The 22,029-nt window shown below is 43.8% G+C and overlaps 1 protein-coding gene across 1 annotated transcript in view; it reads left to right on the top strand.

Annotated features, from left to right (window-relative positions):
- Positions 1 to 3,626: 3,626 nt before the first annotated feature.
- The window catches only part of LOC311102685 (sodium/potassium/calcium exchanger 4-like), a gene marked incomplete at its 3' end in the record, with an annotated part of 38,525 nt that continues 20,122 nt past the window's right edge, over positions 3,627 to 22,029 (top strand). Inside the window, exons 1-2 of the mRNA XM_084144056.1 lie at positions 3,627 to 3,768; positions 7,141 to 7,254. Coding sequence (XP_084000182.1) covers positions 3,636 to 3,768; positions 7,141 to 7,254 — 247 coding nt within the window. The 5' untranslated portion in view covers positions 3,627 to 3,635. The remainder of the gene's footprint in view (positions 3,769 to 7,140; positions 7,255 to 22,029) is intronic.

Genomic DNA, 22,029 nt, shown 5'->3' with positions numbered 1-22,029 from the left:
GCAGGGACAGGCAGTGGAGCACCCACCCACCTTACTGTGCCACTCTGTGCTCAGTTGGTATAAGACCACACCAAGCTTGTGGGTTCAATTCCTTCAGGGATCACATACACATACTAAAGGTTACACGTATTGGCCAAGGTCGTGGTTTCAATTCATGTGGGGATCTCATACATATACTGGAAACGTATTCGCTCACTGTATTTTACGTTGCTATGGATAAAAGTGCCTGCTGAGTGGCATATTGGCCTTTCTGTTTTAGAGCACTCATTTGCGTCATAAGCAGCCAACTCCTTCACAGAACATAGAAGACACAATAAGCATATTTAATCATGACCTACAACAATAACACCATGCTGAGAATAAAATACTTATAAATTATGCATAGTAGAACGCTTGCTGTGGTGCTTGGGGAGTTAAGACATATCCTGAACTAATTTTTATATCTATGTAACTTATACAGTGGGGAGAACAAGTATTTGATACACTGCCGATTTTGCAGGTTTTCCTACTTACAAAGCATGTAGAGGTCTGTAATTGTTATCATAGGTAGACTTCAACTGTGAGAGACGGAATCTAAAACAAAAATCCAGAAAATCAAATTTTATGATTTTTAAGTAATTAGTTTGCATTTTATTGCATGACATAAGTATTTGATCACCTACCAACCAGTAAGAATTCCGGCTCACACAGACCTGTTAGTTTTTCTTTAAGAAGCCCTCCTGTTCTCCACTCATTACCTGTATTAACTGCACCTGTTTGAACTCGTTACCTGTATAAAAGACACCTGTCCACACACTCAATCAAACAGACTCCAACCTCTCCACAATGGCCAAGACCAGAGAGCTGTGTAAGGACATCAGGCATAAAATTGTAGACCTGCACAAGGCTGGGATGGGCTACAGGACAATAGGCAAGCAGCTTGGTGAGAAGGCAACAACTGTTGGCGCAATTATTCGAAAATGGAAGAAGTTTAAGATGACGGTCAATCATCCTCGGTCTGGGGCTCCATGCAAGATCTCACCTCGTGGGGCATCAATGATCATGAGGAAGGTGAGGGATCAGCCCAGAACTACACTGCAGGACCTGGTCAATGACCTGAAGAGAGATGGGACCACAGTCTCAAAGAAAACCATTAGTAACATACTACGCCGTCATGGATTAAAATCCTGCAGCGCACGCAAGGTCCCCCTGCTCAAGCCAGCGCATGTCCAGGCCCGTCTGAAGTTTGCCAATGACCATCTGGATGATCCAGAGGAGGAATGGGAGAAGGTAATGTGGTCTGATGAGACAAAAATATAGCTTTTTGGTCTAAACTCCACTTGCCAACAACCTCCTTCCCTCAGTAAGAGCATTGAAGATGGGTCATGGCTGGGTCTTCCAGCATGACAACGACCCGAAACACACAGCCAGGGCAACTAAGGTGTGGCTCCGTAAGAAGCATCTCAAGGTCCTGGAGTGGCCTAGCCAGTCTCCAGACCTGAACCCAATAGAAAATCTTTGGAGGGAGCTGAAAGTCCGTATTGCCCAGCGACAGCCCTGAAACCTGAAGGATCTGGAGAAGGTCTGTATGGAGGAGTGGGCCAAAATCCCTGCTGCAGTGTGTGCAAACCTGGTCAAGACCTACAAGAAACGTATGATCTCTGTAATTGCAAACAAAGGTTTCTGTACCAAATCTTAAATTCTGCTTTTCTGATGTATCAAATACTTATGTCATGCAATAAAATGCAAATTAATTACTTAAAAATCATACAATGTGATTTTCTGGATTTTTGTTTTAGATTCCGTCTCTCACAGTTGAAGTGTACCTATGATAAAAATCACAGACCTCTACATGCTTTGTAAGTAGGAAAACCTGCAAAATCGGCAGTGTATCAAATACTTGTTCTCCCCACTGTATGTAATTTATGTAGGCTAAGTTAGATGCATGTAGGTAAGGTGTATGTGAAGATAGTCCTCTTGATTAGCTAGATTTGAATAATGCACCAGATTTACATTTAGACCACAGTAACACAGTTTTCTTATTATTGTGTAGCCAACTGTTGGTGTCATTATTATGTAGCTACAGTGTATCAAGTATTATATTCAGTACTCATTGTTAGGATTACTGGTGTCCATAGTAACTATGGTTATTGATTTAAAATATTTGTTACAGAATACAGTAAAGTTTTATTGAGGAACACAAATCATGTGTAAATAATTTATTTAATTATAATATGAGTTTGATCAAATATTTGCAATTGTAAAAAATAATAATAATAAAAATAACATGCAAGGTCACAGTAGCCAAAAATAATCTGATTCAATTAGGATATAATACTAAACACGCATGTGATGAATTTAACATGAATTAATGCATATAAAGGTGCAATATGCAGAAATGTCTGCAATTTCCTGGTTGCTAAAATGCTAATAGTTTGCTTAATTTCAGTTTATTTGACAAAACAAGCAATGTATAGTATAGTAAAGAAGGAAACTTAAGAACAGGAAGCATAGAAATTGCGCACAAAGAACGGACCTACCTCTTCTTAGACTTGCTTTCAATGAGAATGACAGATCTATAACCCACATTTCTATGTGAATTTGGTCGGCCGCCCTAAAAGTTACATACTGCAGCTTTAACTATTACTATAATTTGCAGTTGGTTTTATTTTTACCACCTCTGCAATTATGTCCTGTGTCTTTGAGGCCGTCAGTAAGATGGCCAATTTAGGTCAGGAAGGTAGGATTGGAAAGAGTAGGCTAGTAGATACAGGCAGCTGGCCAATCTATTCCAGCTAGGATGGATGGATAGACTAGGCTGGTAGATACAGGCATAGTGGTAGGCTACCACCGCGGAGTAAGTCCATTCCAAGCGCCACTCACATGTAGAAGTTGCAGCTACATGTGGGGGAGCGCGCGCTGTGATGGAATGAAAGTGTGGGATGAGCTAAAATAAAAAAAATTTAGCCCCGGAGCATTTTTGGGAGAGGGAGACAATATCAACGGATGGAACAATATCGGAGAATGACCTCTTTTCAATGGCCAATAAATCAACCTTGTTGTAATGAATCCACGGTGGATCGACTGACGGGTGCACACTGGAACAGATAAAGGGGCTGTCGGCAGCTTTTGAAGATGCCAACTGGCACCGGGGTTAGGCTGCTTGAGAAATAGTGGTATATTTAGAATAAACATATAGCCTAGGCTGCAGTCTCCCTAGCCTGCCTATATAATAATGGGAAATGGGAAGATTGTGTAATTTTATTTGATTACACTATAGCAGCATTCTCTCGCCACAGGACACAATTCTCACGTGTGGTTTTCATAATCCAACATCTGAGTAGCGTTTTCCCTGCGGCTCGGAGGGAGCCGGGACTGAGCTCACACATTCACACATGCGAGCTGTTCGCTCCGCTGCTTCGGTCGGGGATCCGCGCCTCGGCCATTTGAAATGAGGACGGCATCCCGATCCTTCGCTGTTTGAAACAATAGGCCTACTCGAGCGATTCCTGCGGTACGAACCATCTGTGGCACGGAGCTGAGTGGGACGCTATCTGCAGGGAGAGGGAGGAGGACTAGCCTGCTGTCCGCTATACCCCAGCCTGGTCCCCGCGTACTGTACAGACATGGAGACGCTACCGGAGCAGAACTGCACCATGTCGAAAAAGAGAGCTATAGCTAAAATCTTCAAAGTTCGCAAGCGGAGACAGATGCTTTTCGTTCAAGTCTGTTTTATCTGCAGTATTCTATGTTTGGCATGGTGCATGTCCGCCCTGCTCACAAAAACAGGTGAGAAGAATACGAAGGGAAAGGGATCGCAGGGTTGGTCCGGGAGGAACGCGTTTATAATCACGGGACTATGTGGAACAAAAAAATGAATTTCATGATGTGATTGCGCAAATTTAGCACGCACTGCATTGGTGATAAATTAATATATCATAACTCATAAATCTATGACACTGCTTGTATGAATTATGTATCTGAAGGTCCTTCTGCTTGCCTGCCTCTGAATATAAATCCGCTAGAATCGGCATAGCGGGACGCTATAATAATAACCATGGTTCGGGATGGAGATTTGTGTTATTTGTGGCATGCGCGTCGTGTCCCATTTTGGGAGATTCTTGCATTCTCAACCAAAGATGACATGTAGGCTACAGAGGAACAGGTTACAGCGCTCATGATTTCAACTAGGCAGGCAGGCAGCACACACCTCTGTTCTGTTTGTAGAATGTGTTTATTCCCACTGCATCTGGGACACTCATAAAAGGCCTATAGGCTGCCCACCTATAGCCTATATGGCCCTGACTGACTCACGTGGATTGGCAATCGCAGTGTGTGTCCCTCTCTCTCTCTCTCTCTGTGTGTGTGTGTGTGTGTGTGCTCAGACAGGCTATGTTTTAGAATATAATGTGAGTGGCAGATCATTCTCAATCAATCATGATTTACACCATATACTGTATTCACTTCTTCAATAGGGTCATAGACAAGTTTGTTTTGGTCTCCTATTCATTTTCTGTGACATGTGCTGTCTCTGTCGCCTTGGCCTCATATGGGAGCTATTGGGGGGCGCGGGAGGTGGGTCCCTCGCCCGCTGGGTGGGTTTGTGGAGACCACGTCGGTTTCAACCAGCCTTACTACAGCCAGAATATGACCTCCCTGTATTTAACTGTACTACATCATTCTGAAAAGACTGAAAAGAGACAGAACAACAGTATATATTGTCAATATCAGGTCAGATCACAAAACCTGTTCATGTTTTTGTATAGAACATGATTTAACACACATTTACTTGTATGCACTTGGCCCTTTTGGTGCCATAGATTATGTGTAAGAGCTGAAAAAGAATAACTATTACCTACGTTTATTAAATTATGTACAAGGACATAACATATTCTATATGAACTGTGACAAATCCTTGAATTATTATTTCAGGAGAGGTCACTCAATTGTCAGTGTTAATCTTTCGTTCTTGATCATTAATTAAATTGTTACATCAATGTTACAAAATGATGCAAACAATAGAAAGATAGGGATAGAGTTGAACAGTCAAGACTTTGAATCAGCAACTTATTACAGGACAAGCCATAGAAATTGTATTATGGCATTATGGTATTAAGTGTTCTACCACCAATATGGAGGAATCACTTATAAACTGTCAACATTAAGTTAAATACTCCAGAATGCACAATAATTTTAGAGGCAAGCATTTGTGAATGTGTCCATGTCTGATGCTGTCTTGCCTTTGATATAAATTACCCCTCACTTATCCATACCAGATTAGTTCACAACTGGTGAGGAGATTTAATGAACCACACATCTATCAAATTCCTGACTCCTGAAATATGTTAATCTTTGTAACTTTCTCCACACACACTCACAAACACACAATTATTTTCCAATCGTTCCATTCCGAGCAGAATCCCTACTTATTTCGTTCCATTCCAGTGCTCCGACCAGCATAATAAAGTTCTGAACCGGTTCAAACCCCAAAAAGTAACGGTTCATATAGTTCCTTTTCGTTGAATTTTTTACCCCCTGTAATCAACATAGTTTTAAATTTAGCTAATTAATTTACTCACATTTGTATGTCAATTCTAAAGTATTTTTGTCTCTAATGTCTTTTTCGTTATGTGTCGGACCCCAGGAAGACTAGCTGTCACCATTGGCGTCGGCTAATGGGGATCTCGATAAAACCTCAATCCATCAGGCCTCCCGAGTGGCGCAGTGGTAGAGGTGTCACTGCAGACCCAGGTTCGATTCCGGGCTGTATCACAACTGGCCGTGATCGGGACACAATTGGCCCAGCGTCGTCCGGGTTAGGGGAGGGTTTGGCCGGGGGGGCTTTATTTGTCTCCTTGTGGTGGCGCCTGCAGTTTGACCTCAGTCGCCAGTTGAATGGTGTTTCCTCGGACACATTTGGTGCGGCTGGCTTACGGGTGTTAAGATGCGTGGTTTGGCAGTTCATGTTTTCGGAGGACACATGACTCAACTTCACCTCCCGAGCCCATTGGGGAGTTGCAGTGATGAGACAAGATGTAAAAAATACATCTACATCCACCAATTTGCTTGGATAGAGCAGTTTTGCTATGGAATGGGTAAGCTAGTTGTTTACATGTTTGATGGACAGATAAGTGCTTGAAGCACTGAGCATCATGAGATGACTTGAATGGGAATGTGTGTAGGCTATTACTAGCATAATAACCGCGCATCTTAACACCCGGAAGCCAGCCGCACCAAATGTGTCGGAGGAAACACCATTCAACTTCACTGTTTTACAGAATTATGTACTAGACATTAGGAATATTTTCTGAATCAAAAATTACATTATTAACCGGTTCTCAAGATTAGAAAATAACGGTTATGTTCCGGGACATTAGAGATCACTTTCGTTTCCGGTTTTGTTTCCTTTCCTCAAATTATTTCGTTATTTTCCGGTTGTAGTTGTTTTTCCCCCGAACCAGTTCCAACCCCTGATTTGAACATCAACTGTTTGGATAAAATGTGTCAGAGAGAGTTCACTAATTGTATTAGAGTAACTAGGAGCTTAAGGGATTATAACAAATGATATCATGCGTAAGAGGATGGAAGAAACGTAATCACAGACAAGCAACTGTTAGAGCTGGAGATAGCACTGGCTTGTCCGTTGTAAGCAGGCTCATTGTTTTACATACAAATGAGTCCCATTATATTCAGACACACAGTGGCATCAAACGATTTACATGTTGATAAGTTTGATAAAGCACAACACAGAGCTCAATAAGTATTATAGACTGCCACCCTTATAGCATTGGTTAGTCCTAACTACATTCCAAGCATCTGACTTCCTGGTTAGACCTTCCTAGATTTATTTCCAGGGATTCTCCAAGTGGGGAGTGGTTGCACCTGAGACGGTCGCTGTCCACTCTCCTATGGTACTGAACTTCCACATTTCAATGTTGTCGCTGTCTGCTTTAATGGTGCTGAATATCTGACCACCTCTATTACAGCTTGTTTGTTTAATCAACATTGGACCTTTTGCTCCTCTGACAGATTCACCACATGAATCTGCACCACATCGGCCCTGGTCAAATGAAGTGCACTAAATAGGGAATAGGGTGACATTTGGAATGCAGAGCCCAGTGTTTCAATACATGTTCACTGCCTGTCTCTTTCCTGTTGTAGGACATGGTCTGGTCCTGGAGCAGGGGCTGGCTGACACATCAGACCGTCTGGGACGCAGGCTGATGGCCTTGGACGGGGACAATGACACACTGGATAAGAACTGCACCGAGCCAGGTAGGTAGTGTTCCCTAACCCATCCCAAACCATTACCCTAACCCTCTAGCCTAAACCTGCACAGAGCCAGATAATGTCGCTAAACCTGCACTGAACCAGGCAGTGTAGTAGTGAACCCTCATTTTGTCTAGAGCCATGTTGTGCATCTTATACCTGCACAGAGCTAGGTGCTGCACTGTTCCCTAAACCTGAACAGCCAGCAATCTACTGCAGCTTGGGAGGACTTCATAGAAAAGCTCTTCAGAGTGTGTTATACAATAGCACAGCCCACATGCGTCCTACAGCCTACACATGCTCTGAGTCAGTCAGAAAAAGAACAGATGGAGTGAGATGGGAAAAGATTGGTTGCCTTAGATGTTTCACTATATCTACCACCACTAGCTCTCTAGTTAGTCTATTTGTTCGTCAGAAGAGCCACAGTTTTTACTACTGTGGTTGTGGTGCAGATGAGATTTGCAAATGAGGGCATCCAGCTGAATGACGAATGAGATGAGTTAGTGTTGGAGGCACAGGACAGAGCTGTAAATCTCCACTATATAGGCGAGAGAGAGAGAGCAGAGGACTGAAGCCTGACAGAAAGCAAGCTCAATTACTGTTCCAGTTCAGCATGCAAACCCAAAACCATTATGTTCTGTTCCGCACATAATCATTTCAAAATTATGAACGTAACAAATGATAATATCATGGCAGAACTGACAGTGGTATCATGACATTTTAAATAAAGCTATCTCTCTTTTTTAATTGCTGTGTGTTTACATTTGTTATTTTTTTTATCCTTCCCCTATTGGAGCTGGTCTCAATTTGATCTTATTTTTAGGGTATATTGATTTATCATTGGTTTATTTTTGACACACTTATGTGTTCATATTGATGTTATAATAAACACAACCTTCTGCATCAGAACAGCCCTCAGAATGGTACTGATAGTCCCCTTCCTGACAGGACCATTGATGTGCTGATAGTCCCCTTCCTGACAGGACCTTGGATGTGCTAATAGTTTTCTTCCTGACAGGACCTTGGATGTGCTGTCTAATAATAGAAGATTGTGCTATTTTTAGACCACAATACAGCAGTGAGCTGCTGTACGGTATAGACTGACTGACTCTGACTGACTGACTCTGACTGACTGACTGACTCTGACTCTGACTGACTGACTCTGACTGACTGACTGCTTCTCACACATCAGAAAAAAGCAGGTACAAACACAAACCTTAGAAGACCAAGAAAACTACTGACGACACAGACATTTTATTACTCAGTTTATTTGAAAGACTGAAGTTGTTCAAATGGGATACCATGCTTCCTAAACCTTCCAGTCATCATTAACAAAAAAGCTAGTTGTATTTTAGCTGCTCACATCTGTTCACACTGCCTAGCCTGTGTTGACATACACATTGTCATCCTTTGTGTTTATTGATATCAATCAATCTCTATCAGCTGGGCAGATTTCTGGTGGTACAGTAGAGGAATTGCAAACATCAAGGCACAGCACCTAACCACTTAGTGCTGAATTAACTTCAGAATAGAGTAAAAAACATCTGGCGGGTTCAGTTCGTGAAGTAGACATTCAGAAGGCCTCATACTGCAATCAACCAATCAATCAATTAATCAATCAAATGTATTTATAAAGCCCTTTTTACATCAGCAGATGTCACAAAGTGCTTTTACAGAAACCCAGCCTAAAACCCCAAAGAGCAAGCAATGCAGATGTAGAAGCACGGTGGCTAGGGAAAACTCTCTAGAAAGGCAGGAACCTAGGAAGAAACCTAGAGAGGAACCAGGGGTGGCCAGTCCTCTTCTGGCTGTGCCTGGTGGAGATTCTAAGAGTACATGGCCATTAAGGCCAGATCGTTCTTTAAGATGTTCAAACATTCATAGATGACCAGCAGGGTCAAATAATAACCACAGTGGTTATAGAGGGTGGAACAGGTCAGAACCTCAGGAGTAAATGTCAGTTGGCTTTTCATAACTGAGCATTCAGAGGTCGAGACAGCTGGTGTGAGAGAGAGAGAGCTAGAGAGAGGAGAGCGAGAAAGAGAGAGAGAGAGAGAGAGAGAACAGCAGGTTGGTGCTGCAGTGGATAGCTGCCGTCTTACGGGCTCCTGACCAATTCTGCTATTTTGTGTGTTTTTTTACACTGATCAAAATTTTTTTCTACATAATATTTCCGCCATAATTTCCTATGACCGAAAACAGCTTCTGTGGATATACTGCTCATTCCGGACCAGGCCCTAATCCCCGGGACTCGAAAGAGAAAGAGATGGTGCAAGAGAGGCAAACGAGTGGGCTCCCTGACGAGACTACGTCCACGAGTAAATAATTTGCCTCTACCCTTCGTTCTACTGGCCAACATACAATCACTAGAGAACAAAGTGGACGAGCTCCGTTCGAGACTATCCTATCAATGGCACCTGAAGAACTGTAATATCCTATGTTTCTTGGAGTTGTGGCTGAACAAGGACATGGATAATATACATCTAGAGGGTTTTTCTATGCATCGTCAAGACCGAATGGCAGCTTCGGGTAAGGTTAAGGGGAGAGGTGTGTGTCTCTCTGTTAACAACAGCTGGTGCGCAATCTCTAATGTTAAGGAAGTCTCGAGGTACTATTTACCAAGTTTTCATCTATATTTTTCATAGCTGTCTATTTACTACCACAAACCGATGCTGGCAGTCGGACCACACTCAATGAGCTGCACAGGGCCATAAGAAAACAAGAAAATGCACATCCAGAGGCGGCGCTTCTAGTGGTCGGTGATTTTAATGCAGGGAAACTGAAATCCGTCTTACCAAATTTTTACCAGCGTGTCACCTGTGCAACTAGAGGCGAAACAACTCACCTTTACTCCACACACAGAAATGCATACAAAGCTCTCTCCCGCCCTCCATTTGGCAAATCTGACCATAACTCTATCCTCCTGATTTCTGCTTACAAGCAAAAGATCAAACAGGAAGTACCAGTGAAGCATTCAATACGGAAGTAGTCCGACAAAGCGGATGCTAAGCTACAGGACTGTTTCGCTAGCACAGACTGGAATATGTTCTGGGATTCATCCAATAACATTGAGGAGTTTACCACATCAATTACCGGTTTAATTAATAAGTGCATCGACGATGACGTCCCCACAGTGACCGTACGTACATACTGTATCCCAACAAGATGCCTTGGATTACAGGCAACATCAGCACTGAGCTAAAAGCTAGATCTGCCGCTTTCAAGGAGCGGTACACTAATCCGGACTCTTATAAGAAATTCTGCTACGACCTCCTACGAGCCATCAAACAGTCAATATAGGACTAAGATCGAATCCTACTACGCCGGCTCTGATGCTCGTCTGATGTGGCAGGGCTTGCAAACTATCACGGATTACAAAGGGAAACCCAGCCGCGAGCTGCCCAGTGACGCAAGCCTACCAGACGAGCTAAATTCATTTTATGCTCGCTTCGAGGCAAGCAACATTGAACCATGCATGAGAGCACCAGTCCGGACGACTGTGTGATCTCGCTATCCGTAGCCGATGTGAGTAAGACCTTTAAAAAGGTTAACATTCACAAGACCGCGGGGCCAGATGGATTACCAGGATGCGTACTCAGAGCATGCACTAACCAGCTGGCAAGTATCTTCACTGATATTTTCAAACTCTCCCTGAACCAATCTGTTATATCTGCATGTTTCAAGCAGACCACCATAGTCCCTGTGCCCAAGAACACCAAGGTAACCTGTCTAAATGACTATTGCCTCATAGCCATGAAATGATTTGAAAGGCTGGTTATAGCTCACATCAACACCATTATCCCAGACACACTGGACCCACTCCAATTCGCATACCGCCCCAAAAGATCCACAGATGACACAATCTCTATTGCACCCCACACTGCCCTTTCTCACCTGGACAAGAGGAACACCTATGTCAGAATGCGGTTCATTGACTATAGTTCAGCGTTCAACACCATAGAGCCCTCCAAACTCAGGACCCTGGGAGTGAACACCTCCCTCTGCATCTGGATCCTGGACTTCCTGACGGGCCGCTCCCAGGTGGTGAGGGTAGGCAACAACACATCCGTGCACAACTCCAACACCATCAATAAGTGGAGCGGATCGAGAATTTCAAGTACCTTGGTGTCCACATCACTAAGGATTTATCATGGTCCACACACACCAACACAGTTGTGAAGAAGGCATGACAACGCCTCTTCCCCCTCAGGAGGCTGAAGAGATTCGGCATGGACCCTCAGATCTTCAAAAAGTTCTACAGGTACACCATTGAGAGCATCACCGCTTAGTATGGCAACTGCTTGGCATCCGACCGCAAGGCGCTACAGAGGGTAGTGCGTACGGCCCAGTACATCACTTTTTACTGCTGCTCTTTCATTATTTGTAACATTTATTTCATTTTATTTTATTTCATATTTTTTGGTATATTTTTTGGGTATCTTTTCTTAAAACTGCATTGTTGGTTAAGGGCTTGTAAGTAAGCATTTCACTGTAAGGTCTACACCTGTTGTATTCAGCGCATTTTGATTTGATTTGATCACTGGGGCCGAGCTCCCTGCCATTCAGGACCTCTATTCCAGGCGGTGTCAGTGGAAGGCCCTAAAAATGGTAAAAGACTCCAGCCACCCAACTCCTCTCCTCTTCAGTGCTGACAAGCTGAGTCTTGGGTAGAGTGATGTACGCACGCATGCATGCGCGCACGCGCACACAAACACACACACACACACACACAACTGTCAGGCAGACTGGATCAGCAGGGCACTCTGCGGACCCAGCACAGAGCTTCTCCACTGATAGCTCTCAGCAAGTCTGAGTGTGTGTGACACATGGACTGGTGTGTATGTGTATGGTTTATGGTATGTGCCAGTGTGGTGGTGAGATCTGTAGTGTACAATACAGAATGAAGGAGGGAGGGAGAGAGAGAGGAGAAAGATAAAAGAGAGAGAGAGAGAGAGAGAGAGAGAGAGAGAGAGAGAGAGAGAGAGAGAGAGAGAGAGAGAGAGAGAGAGAGAGAGAGAGAGAGAGAGAGAGAGAGAGCTAAAGGCATCCTACTGAGCTGAAGGCCAACTAGAGGTCATTGTGCCTCTCTCTCTCTCTCTCTCTCTCAAATCATATCAAATCAACTCTCTCGCGATTTACTGTACCTTATCTCAGTGTAGCTATCACAGTGCTAGTTTGGATACTGTTAGTGTGTAAAATCCCAATTGGGTTTTTGACTGATGTGCTCCAATATCTTGTTATACTATAGTACTACTGTAGGCTACTGAACATGTAGTACATGTTCAACCATGTATTTTCTTCTTGCAACACAAATGCCACTCTTAGACTTAGAAAATACTTAAATACTGAATCTTGAGGGAACTGCTAAACATTAATTGTCCTTATTTCGAATCAACATCAAAGCATTCCCTTGCTACAGCAAGAAGGAGGAGAGGAAGCATCACATATATACAGTAGCTATTTAAAAAATATATACACTACCGTTCAAAGGTTTGGGGTCACTTAGAAATGTCCTTGTTTTCGAAATAAAAGCAATTTGATTGTCCATTAAAATAACATCAAATTGATCAGAAATACAGTGTAGACACTGTTAATGTTGTAAATGGCTATTGTAGATGGAAACGGCTGATTTTTAATGGAATATCTACATAGGCGTACAGAGGCCCATTATCAGCAACCATCAGTCCTGTGTTCCAACGGCACGTTGTGTTTGCTAATCCAAGTTTATCATTTTAAATGGCTAATTGATCATTAGAAAAACCTTTTGCAATTATGTTAGCACAGCTGATAACTGTTGTGCTGATTAAAGAAGCAATAAAACTGGCCTTCTTGAGACTAATTGAGTGTCTGGAGCATCAGGAATTGTGGGTTCGATTACAGGTTCAAAATGGCCAGAAACAAATAACTTTCTTCTGAAACGCGTCAGTCTATTCTTGTTCTGAGAAATGAAGGCTATTCCATGCAAGAAATTGCCAAGAAACTGAAGATCTCGTTTATCGCTGTGTACTATTCCCTTCACAGAACAGCGCAAACTGGCTCTAACCAGAATAGAAAGAGGAGTGGGAGGCCCCGGTGCACAACTGAGCAAGAGGACAAATACATTAGAGTGTCTAGTTTGAGAAACAGACGCCTCACAGGTCCTCAACTGGCAGCTTAATTAAATAGTACTCGCAAAACACCAGTCTCAATGTCAACAGTGAAGAGGTGACTCCGGGATGCTGACCTTCTAGGCAGAGTTGCAAAGAAAAAGCCATATCTCAGACTGGCCAATAAAAATAAAAGATTAAGATGGGCAAAAGAACACAGACACTGGACAGAGGAAGATTGAAAAAAAGTGTTATGGACAGACAAATCGAAGTTTGAGGTGTTCGGATCACAAAGAAGAACATTTGTGAGACGCAGACCAAATGAAAAGATGCTGGAGGAGTGCTTGATGCCATCTGTCAAGCATAGTGGAGGCAATGTGATGGTCTGGGGGTGCTTTGGTGGTGGTAAAGTGGGAGATTTGTACAGGGTAAAAGGGATCTTGAAGAAGGAAGGCTAACACTCCATTTTACAACGCCTTGCCATACCCTGTGGACGGCGCTTGATTGAAGCCAATTTCCTCCTACAACAGGACAAAACAGGACACAACAGGACCAAAAGCACAGCTCCAAACTATACAATAACTATTTAGGGAAGAAGCAGTCAGCTGGTATTCTGTCTATAATGGAGTGGCCAGCACAGTCACCGGATCTCAACCCTATTGAGCTGTTGTGGGAGCAGCTTGACCGTAAGAAGTGCCCATCAAGCCAATCCAACTTGTGGGAGGTGCTTCAGGAAGCATGGGGTGACATCTCTTCAGATTACCTCAACAAATTAACAACTAGAATGCCAAAGGTCTGCAAGGCTATAATTGCTGCAAATGGAGGATTCTTTGATGAAAGCAAAGTTTGAAGGACACAATTATTATTTCAATTAAAAATCATTATTTCTAATTTTTTGCTATTAATTTTGCATGGAAAACTAGGAAATTTCTAAGTGACCCCAAACTTTTGAACGGTGGTGCATATATATATATATATATATATATATATATATATATATATATATATATATATATATATATATATATATATATATACATATATATAATCTTTGTAAATTATATCATAAATAGGACTGGTGGAGTTATGTCACACATGCAGCTAACAAAAATATATGGAAATGTCTGCTCTACCCAAAATTACAACCAACTAATTGCAGCATTACTGGAATGGAAGAGACAAGTGGAAGGGGAAAAAGTAAGGAACTTGTCTGTTGGCCCTGCATTAAAGACCAAAATTGGTTAAAGAAAATTGTGATAAATAAAAAAGTATACCAGTTTCATTTAAGGACCCAAAAAATTACAGCTGTGCCAGATAGATTGCAAAATAGTTGGGAAGAGATTTTTGATGTACTGATTCCATGGCACATGGTTTATGAACTGATACACAAAACGACGGCGGATTCAAAACATATAATCTTTCAATTTAAATTATTATACAAAATTCTTGCAACCAATAGAACGTTATGTATATATTGGAGATACAACCATCCCAACTCTGCCCAACCCATTTGCTGCGAAGAGACAGAATCATTAGATCATTTGTTTTGGTACTGCCCATATTTAGCTTGTTTTTGGTTGCAGGGCCAGGAATGGCTGTCACGACTTCTTCCGAAGCTGCCTCCTCTCCTTGTTCGGGCAGGCTTCAGCGTTCGTCGTCACCGGCCTTCTAGCCACTGCCGCTCCTCATCTCATCATTCCATTTGTTTTGTCTTGTTTTACACACACCTGGTTCATATCCCCTCATCAGTCCCTGTATAAGTATTCCCTCTGCCCCCAATGTCTTTGTGTGTGATTGTTTCATGTGGAGGTGTCGATAATCGTTAAATGCTTTATGTACTGTATTCGCCGGGATATTCACCCGTGTGTTTTGTTTTTCTCCAGTGCGCCGTTATAATGGCTGAAGAATTGCAACATTTACCGGAACTCTGCAAATAGCACTGCTGGGTGATTTTAAAAGTCTCAGTCAATCAATCAATAATATAATAATACCTTTAGCAAAAATGTTTATCTTTAATTTACAATCTGTATAAACTATGAGAATAGAAAGGTTCAGACGTTTTGTGAAACATCACAGCACAGTTAAAACATATATGGCAAATAGAAGAAAAAAATGGATGGTGTTAAAGGATAGATGGGAGGGGTTGAGTGGAGCTGAAGGGTGGGACTAAAAGCAACAAGATAGCTAATGTAAAATATACTGTGTCCGTAAAATGTATATAGGTTCAGAACTTTTTTTGAAACAGCACAGTTAAAAATATGTGGCCAATAGAAATCAAACTGGATGGTCTTCAAAGATAGATGGGAGGGGTTAAGGGTAGCTGAAGGATGGGATTAAAAACAAACAAAATATAACTATTGTAAAATACATTGTGTCCGTAAAATGTATATAGTATGTATAAGCTGGAAGTAGAAGCCTAAGTGTTGTTGTCCATTAGTTTACTCGAATTAGGGGAGGGGTGGTAGGGTTAGGGGAAAAAATAAAGGAAATATATATTTTTTTAAAGATATATACAGTACCAATCAGAAGTTTGGACACACCTACTCATTCCAGGGTTTTTCTTTATTTTTGCTATTTTCTACATTGTAGAATAATAGTGAAGACATCAAAACTATGAAATAACACATATGGAATCATGTAACCAAATAAGTGTTAATCAAAATATATTTTATATTTGTGATTCTTCAAAGTAGCCACGCTTTGCTTTGATGACAGCTTTGCACACTCTTGGCATTCTCCAACTGTCTTGAAGGAGTTCCCACGTATGCTGAGCACTTGTTGGCTGCTTTTCCTTCAACCCAAACCATCTCAATTGGGTCTAGGTCGGGTGATTGTGGAGGCCACGCAGGCAAAAAGGACAATGTCAGAGTTTAATTCAATAAGAGAAAAGCTGTGAAATGGAGAGTTGAATATAAAGAGAAGGGAGAACCAGAAAAGTAGTTTGGGAAAGATTTGGTGAAGTGGTAAACGAGGATGATACATACCAGTGCTGGCTATGTTATGTGTGATGATTGTGAGGCGCAGTTAGATACTGTCTGTAGAGGGACTATCTTGATCAAGATCATAAAAGCTGATAGTATTTCAACCACATAAAATATGCATCCAAGCCAAACTGAAATCTTATCAGAAACATGTTGGGTCGTTTTCACAGCTTTCTATTTCCTTGCAACCGGTGAAACTGATGTAGTTTGGAAATTTGGCACAGAAAATCTTTTCCGTTTTTTTAGAGTTAGGCTATTGCGTTTTCTTCCCGGTCCCTAAACGTCTTTGCTCAACGAAAGAAGCAGAGATGACAGAGAAACCTTTACCGATGTCAACTAGATTGAAGTATTCATTCAATCAATCTATTACATAATTCTGGTGAGCCAGGGTTTATTTAGTCTTCTATGGCAACATATAATGACAGAAGAGAAGCTGCATGTATCGTTAATTAAAGACAAGTTGACTAACAAATAGCCTACTAAAATGTCTGAAATTATAAGCAGAAACATATCTAAATCAGACCCCAAAAAATCCTGCACCCCCTGTCAATATATCATTCCGCCATCTCTGACTGTAGCCTACACCGCATTTTCTATATTAGCGGGTTAGGTTCGGGTGCGGGCCTCAGATTTTCAATTAATCACATATAGTCGGGTGATTGCAGATGAGTTATTAGCAATTGCGGGCGGGTGCAGGTGAACAAACAGCTGACCCGCTCACCACGAGTAGATATGTATAGGGGGAAGGTGACTAGGCATCAAGATATACACTGCTCAAAAAAATAAAGTGAACACTTAAACAACACAATGTAACTCCAAGTCAATCACACTTCTGTGAAATCAAACTGTCCACTTAGGAAGCAACACTGATTGACAATAAATTGCACATGCTGTTGTGCAAATGGAATAGACAACAGGTGGAAATTATAGGCAATTAGCAAGACACCCCCAATAAAGAAGTGGTTCTGCAGGTGGTGACCACAGACCACTTCTCAGTTCCTATGCTTCCTGGCTGATGTTTTGGTCACTTTTGAATGCTGGCGGTGCTTTCACTCTAGTGGTAGCATGAGACGGAGTCTACAACCCACACAAGTGGCTCAGGTAGTGCAGCTCATCCAGGATGGCACATCAATGCGAGCTGTGGCAAGAAGGTTTGCTGTGTCTGTCAGCGTAGTGTCCAGAGCATGGAGGCGCTACCAGGAGACAGGCCAGTACATCAGGAGACGTGGAGGAGGCCGTAGGAGGGCAACAACCCAGCAGCAGGACCGCTACCTCCGCCTTTGTGCAAGGAGGAGCAGGAGGAGCACTGCCAGAGCCCTGCAAAATGACCTCCAGCAGGCCACAAATGTGCATGTGTCTGCTCAAACGGTCAGAAACAGACTCCATCAGGGTGGTATGAGGGCCCGACGTCCACAGGTGGAGGCTGTGCTTACAGCCCAACACCGTGCAGGACGTTTGGCATTTGCCAGAGAACACCAAGATTGGCAAATTCGCCACTGGCGCCCTGTGCTCTTCACACATGAAAGCAGGTTCACACTGAGCACATGTGACAGACGTGACAGAGTCTGGAGACGCCGTGGAGAACGTTCTGCTGCCTGCAACATCCTCCAGCATGACCGGTTTGGCGGTGGGTCAGTCATGGTGTGGGGTGGCATTTCTTTGGGGGGCCGCACAGCCCTCCATGTGCTCACCAGAGGTAGCCTGACTGCCATTAGGTACCGAGATGAGATCCTCAGACCCCTTGTGAGACCATATGCTGGTGCGGTTGGCCCTGGGTTCCTCCTAATGCAAGACAATGCTGACCTCATGTGGCTGGAGTGTGTCAGCAGTTCCTGCAAGAGGAAGGCATTGATGCTATGGACCGCCCGTTCCCCAGACCTGAATCCAATTGAGCACATCTGGGACATCATGTCTCGCTCCATCCACCAACGCCACGTTGCACCACAGACTGAGTTGGCGGATGCTTTAGTCCAGGTCTGGGAGGAGATCCCTCAGGAGACCATCCGCCACCTCATCAGGAGCATGCCCAGCCATTGTAGGGAGGTCATACAGGCACGTGGAGGCCACACACACTACTGAGCCTCATTTTGACTTGTTTTAAGGACATTACATCAAAGTTGGATCAGCCTGTAGTGTGGTTTTCCACTTTAATTTTGAGGGTGACTCCAAATCCAGACCTCCATGGGTTGATAAATTTGATTTCCATTGATAATTTTTGTGTGATTTTGTTGTCAGCACATTCAACTATGTAAAGAAAAAAGTATTTAATAAGATTATTTCATTCATTCAGATCCAGGATGTGTTGTTTAAGTGTTCCCTTTATTTTTTTGAGCAGTGTATAATAAACAGAGTAGCAGCAGCGTAAATTATGATTGTATTTGAGTGTGTGCATATGTGTACAGTCAGTATACATGTGTGTGCATGTTATGTGTGTGTTGGAGTGACAGTGTGCACGAGTGTGTAGATTCCTGAGTGTGTGCATAGAAACCGTGCAAAAACCTAACTCAGATAGTCCATGTAGCCATTCTGTTAGCTATTTAGCAGTCTAATGGCTTGGGGATAGAAGATGTTCAGGAGTCTGTTGGTGTCAGACTTGATGCACCAGTACCGCTTGCCGTGCGGAAGCAGAGAGGACAGTCTATGGCTTTGGTGGCTGGAGTCTTTAACGATTTCTCATGCCTTCCTTTCACACCGCCTGACATAGAGATCCTGGATGGCAGGGAGCTCGGCCCCAGTGATGTACTGGGCTGTCCGCACCACCCTCTGTAGCGCCATGCGATCGAGGGCGGTGCAGTTGTCATACCAAGCAGTGATGCAGCCAGTCAAGATGCTGTCAATGGTGCAGCTGTATAACTTTTTGAGGATTTGAGAGCCCATGCCAAACCTTTTCAACTTCCTAAGGGGGAAGAGGCGCTGTCGCACGTTCTTCACGACTGTGCGAGTGTGAGTGGACCATTTTAAGTCCTTAGTCATTTGGACTCCGAGCTCTCGAACCCGCTCCATTGCAGCCCCGTTGATGTAGCTGCAGTGTACTCCCTGTTCACCCTTTCGATAGATGATCAGTTTTCTCTGTGGCTTTGCACATGCTTGGTTAACCAAGCAACATACATATAATCAAACAGCCACTATGAGGCTGTATTGTAGATTTGACCTGTCAAAAGAATGTGTGTGTATGTGTGCCAACCATGGGTCTCTCTCTCTCTCTCTCTCTCTAGATATTTGTTAGAGAAATTAAGAAATTCAGAAGGGAAATTCAGTTACAGTCAACTTCACCCACAGGGCCATTTCCATGACTCTGCTGGTGGAGGGCAGCTGTTTGCTTGAATGAAAAAATAATGAAGGCCAGGGCCAGTGGGGGAAGTTGATTCAGTACACTCTTTATAGACAGAGATGATATCTGATTACTCATCTTCATAACACACACAAATACACACACACTTACAAGTACTCAGAGACACACACATATGATTTGCGTGTGCACACTTACACATGCAACGCACACTGTCAGGCACGCAAGTACACACACACACACACACACACACACACACACACAAACAGAGAGCTCTCAGGACAAATGCACTGTGTCCTAACCTAACTTCTGGATTGCATGCGTCTCCTCACATTTGTTGTTTTGAGACATGGCACTAGCTGAACGCGCTGGCTGGCTGTTGTCTACTGCCGAGAGAGTAATGGTGTTGTCTTCAATTATTGATCACTGCTGGTTGGGTTCCTCAAATAGGCTTGTAAGGGAGCACCTGTCAGGGCAGGAGAATCCTGGAGGATCCTGGGTAGGAGGACTGTGGCAGAGAGGCTTCACCCATTAGGGGAAGAAACATCCATGACACTCCACAAACATTTGGCTGACCCTGGTCCCTGGTCCTCGATCGGCCACAGGGTTGTTAGGGTGGGAGTCCTCCTATGGCACATTTCATGTCCAGTCAGATTTGACACAGCAGTGAACCCAAGTCAGATTGATCTGTGCTATTTCTGGAGGTTAGTGTTATGTGTGTCTTGATTAACGATGTGGTAACCAAAGATCTACAATTTGTTAACAGAAATTGTAAGAGCAAAGGTTTAAAACCTGTGACGTCACGAGAGGCTACACAGCTTTCAGCGGGGTTGCTCAAGTAGTGCAAGGAGACAAGGTTCAAACAAAACAAGGATTTTATTATAGGTCTTGGGAAATTAACGAAAATATAACCAAATTCTGTTCTCTTGTGGCTCTTTAAGGGTTAACAGTTCAGGGATGTCTCTTCCACATCCAAAATCATAATTCTCACTCGCTCAGATAACTTTTCCCCAGCCTTACTGTAGTCCACATTGCAGCTAGTGGCCAACCCAGCAAAAAGTCCTTCCAAATGTCTCTCACGTATTTCCACAGGTGCATATATCCAAAGGTGAGTATTTCCCAAAGGTAAGTATCTCCAAATCCTTATACTCCTCCTGGAAGTGGACGTGCAGCACTCTTGTCCTCCAGAGAGCCCAGGTTGGAGACTGTGTTTCTTCACCCCCCACACACTCCCTCCGTGTGTCTCTTCCCTTCCCAAAACCTTCAGCTCATCAGCTCCTGATTTGTTTCAGCTGCGTGGGAAGATTGGCCATAGAGGGGTGGAGTTCCCGACCATACCAGCAGATGGAGCCATAGCTGTCTGGGTTTGCAGCCACCTCAGGGGGATGTAACGTCCCTCCAGGACACAGCCTCTCGTGACATCACACATCCCCCTCCTCGGGACCGACGTCCTCGTCGGGGTAAAGGCAGCGAAGAAGGCATCACGCCGGGAGAGGGCGTCCGCATTGCCGTGGTGCTTGCCAGCCCTGTGGACAACAGAAAAGTTAAACGGTTGCAAGCTCAAAAACCATCTGGTTACTCTACTGTTTGATTCCTTGTTCTTGGCCATCCACTGCAGAGGGGCGTGATCAGATACCACCATGAAACGTCGGCCCAGGAGATAGAACCGAAGGGACTCCAGGGCCCAGACTACAGCCAGACATTCTTTCTCCACCGTTGAATAGTTCTTCTCTCTTGGAAGTAACTTTCTGCTTAGGTAGAGAATGGGATGTTCTTCACCGTCATGTGCCTGGGTGAGGACAGCACCCAGACCCACCTCCGAAGCATCCGCTTGGACAATGAATTCCTTCTTGAAGTCTGGTGCCACCAGGATCGGACTGGAGCAGAGTGCTCGCTTCAGGTTGAGGAAAGCCGCCTCCGCCGCAGGGTTCCACTTCACCATTCGTGAGTGGCGTTTGGTCGTCAGCTCCGTCAACGGTGCAGCTATGGTAGCAAAATCTGCAATAAAGCGTCTATAGTAGCCAGCGAGGCCCAAAAATGACCTTACTTGCTTCTTGGTGATGGGCTGCGGCCAGTCCTGTATGGCCCGCAGTTTGGCTTCCTGTGGTTTGACCAACCCCCGCCCAATGGTGTACCCCAGGTAGTTTGTCTCACTGAAGGCCAGCTTGCACTTCTTCGGGTTTGCCGTGAGCCCTGCTTCCCTGAGCGAATCCAGCACCGCTTGTACCCGGGGTATGTGGCTGGCCCAATCCGGACTTTGTATAACATCATCATCCAAATAAGCCGCTGCGTACCTCTTGTGGGGCGCAAGGACTCGATCCATCAGGCGTTGGAACGTGGCAGGTGCCCCGTGGAGACCAAACGGAAGTCGGGTATACTGGTAGAGCCCCTCCGGGGTGGCAAAGGCTGTCTTCTCCTTGGACGC

The sequence above is a fragment of the Coregonus lavaretus genome, assembly GCF_964263955.1.
Source record: "Coregonus lavaretus genome assembly, chromosome: 27".
NCBI lineage: Eukaryota > Metazoa > Chordata > Actinopteri > Salmoniformes > Salmonidae > Coregonus > Coregonus lavaretus.
This window is presented reverse-complemented; position numbering and strand designations above follow the sequence as displayed.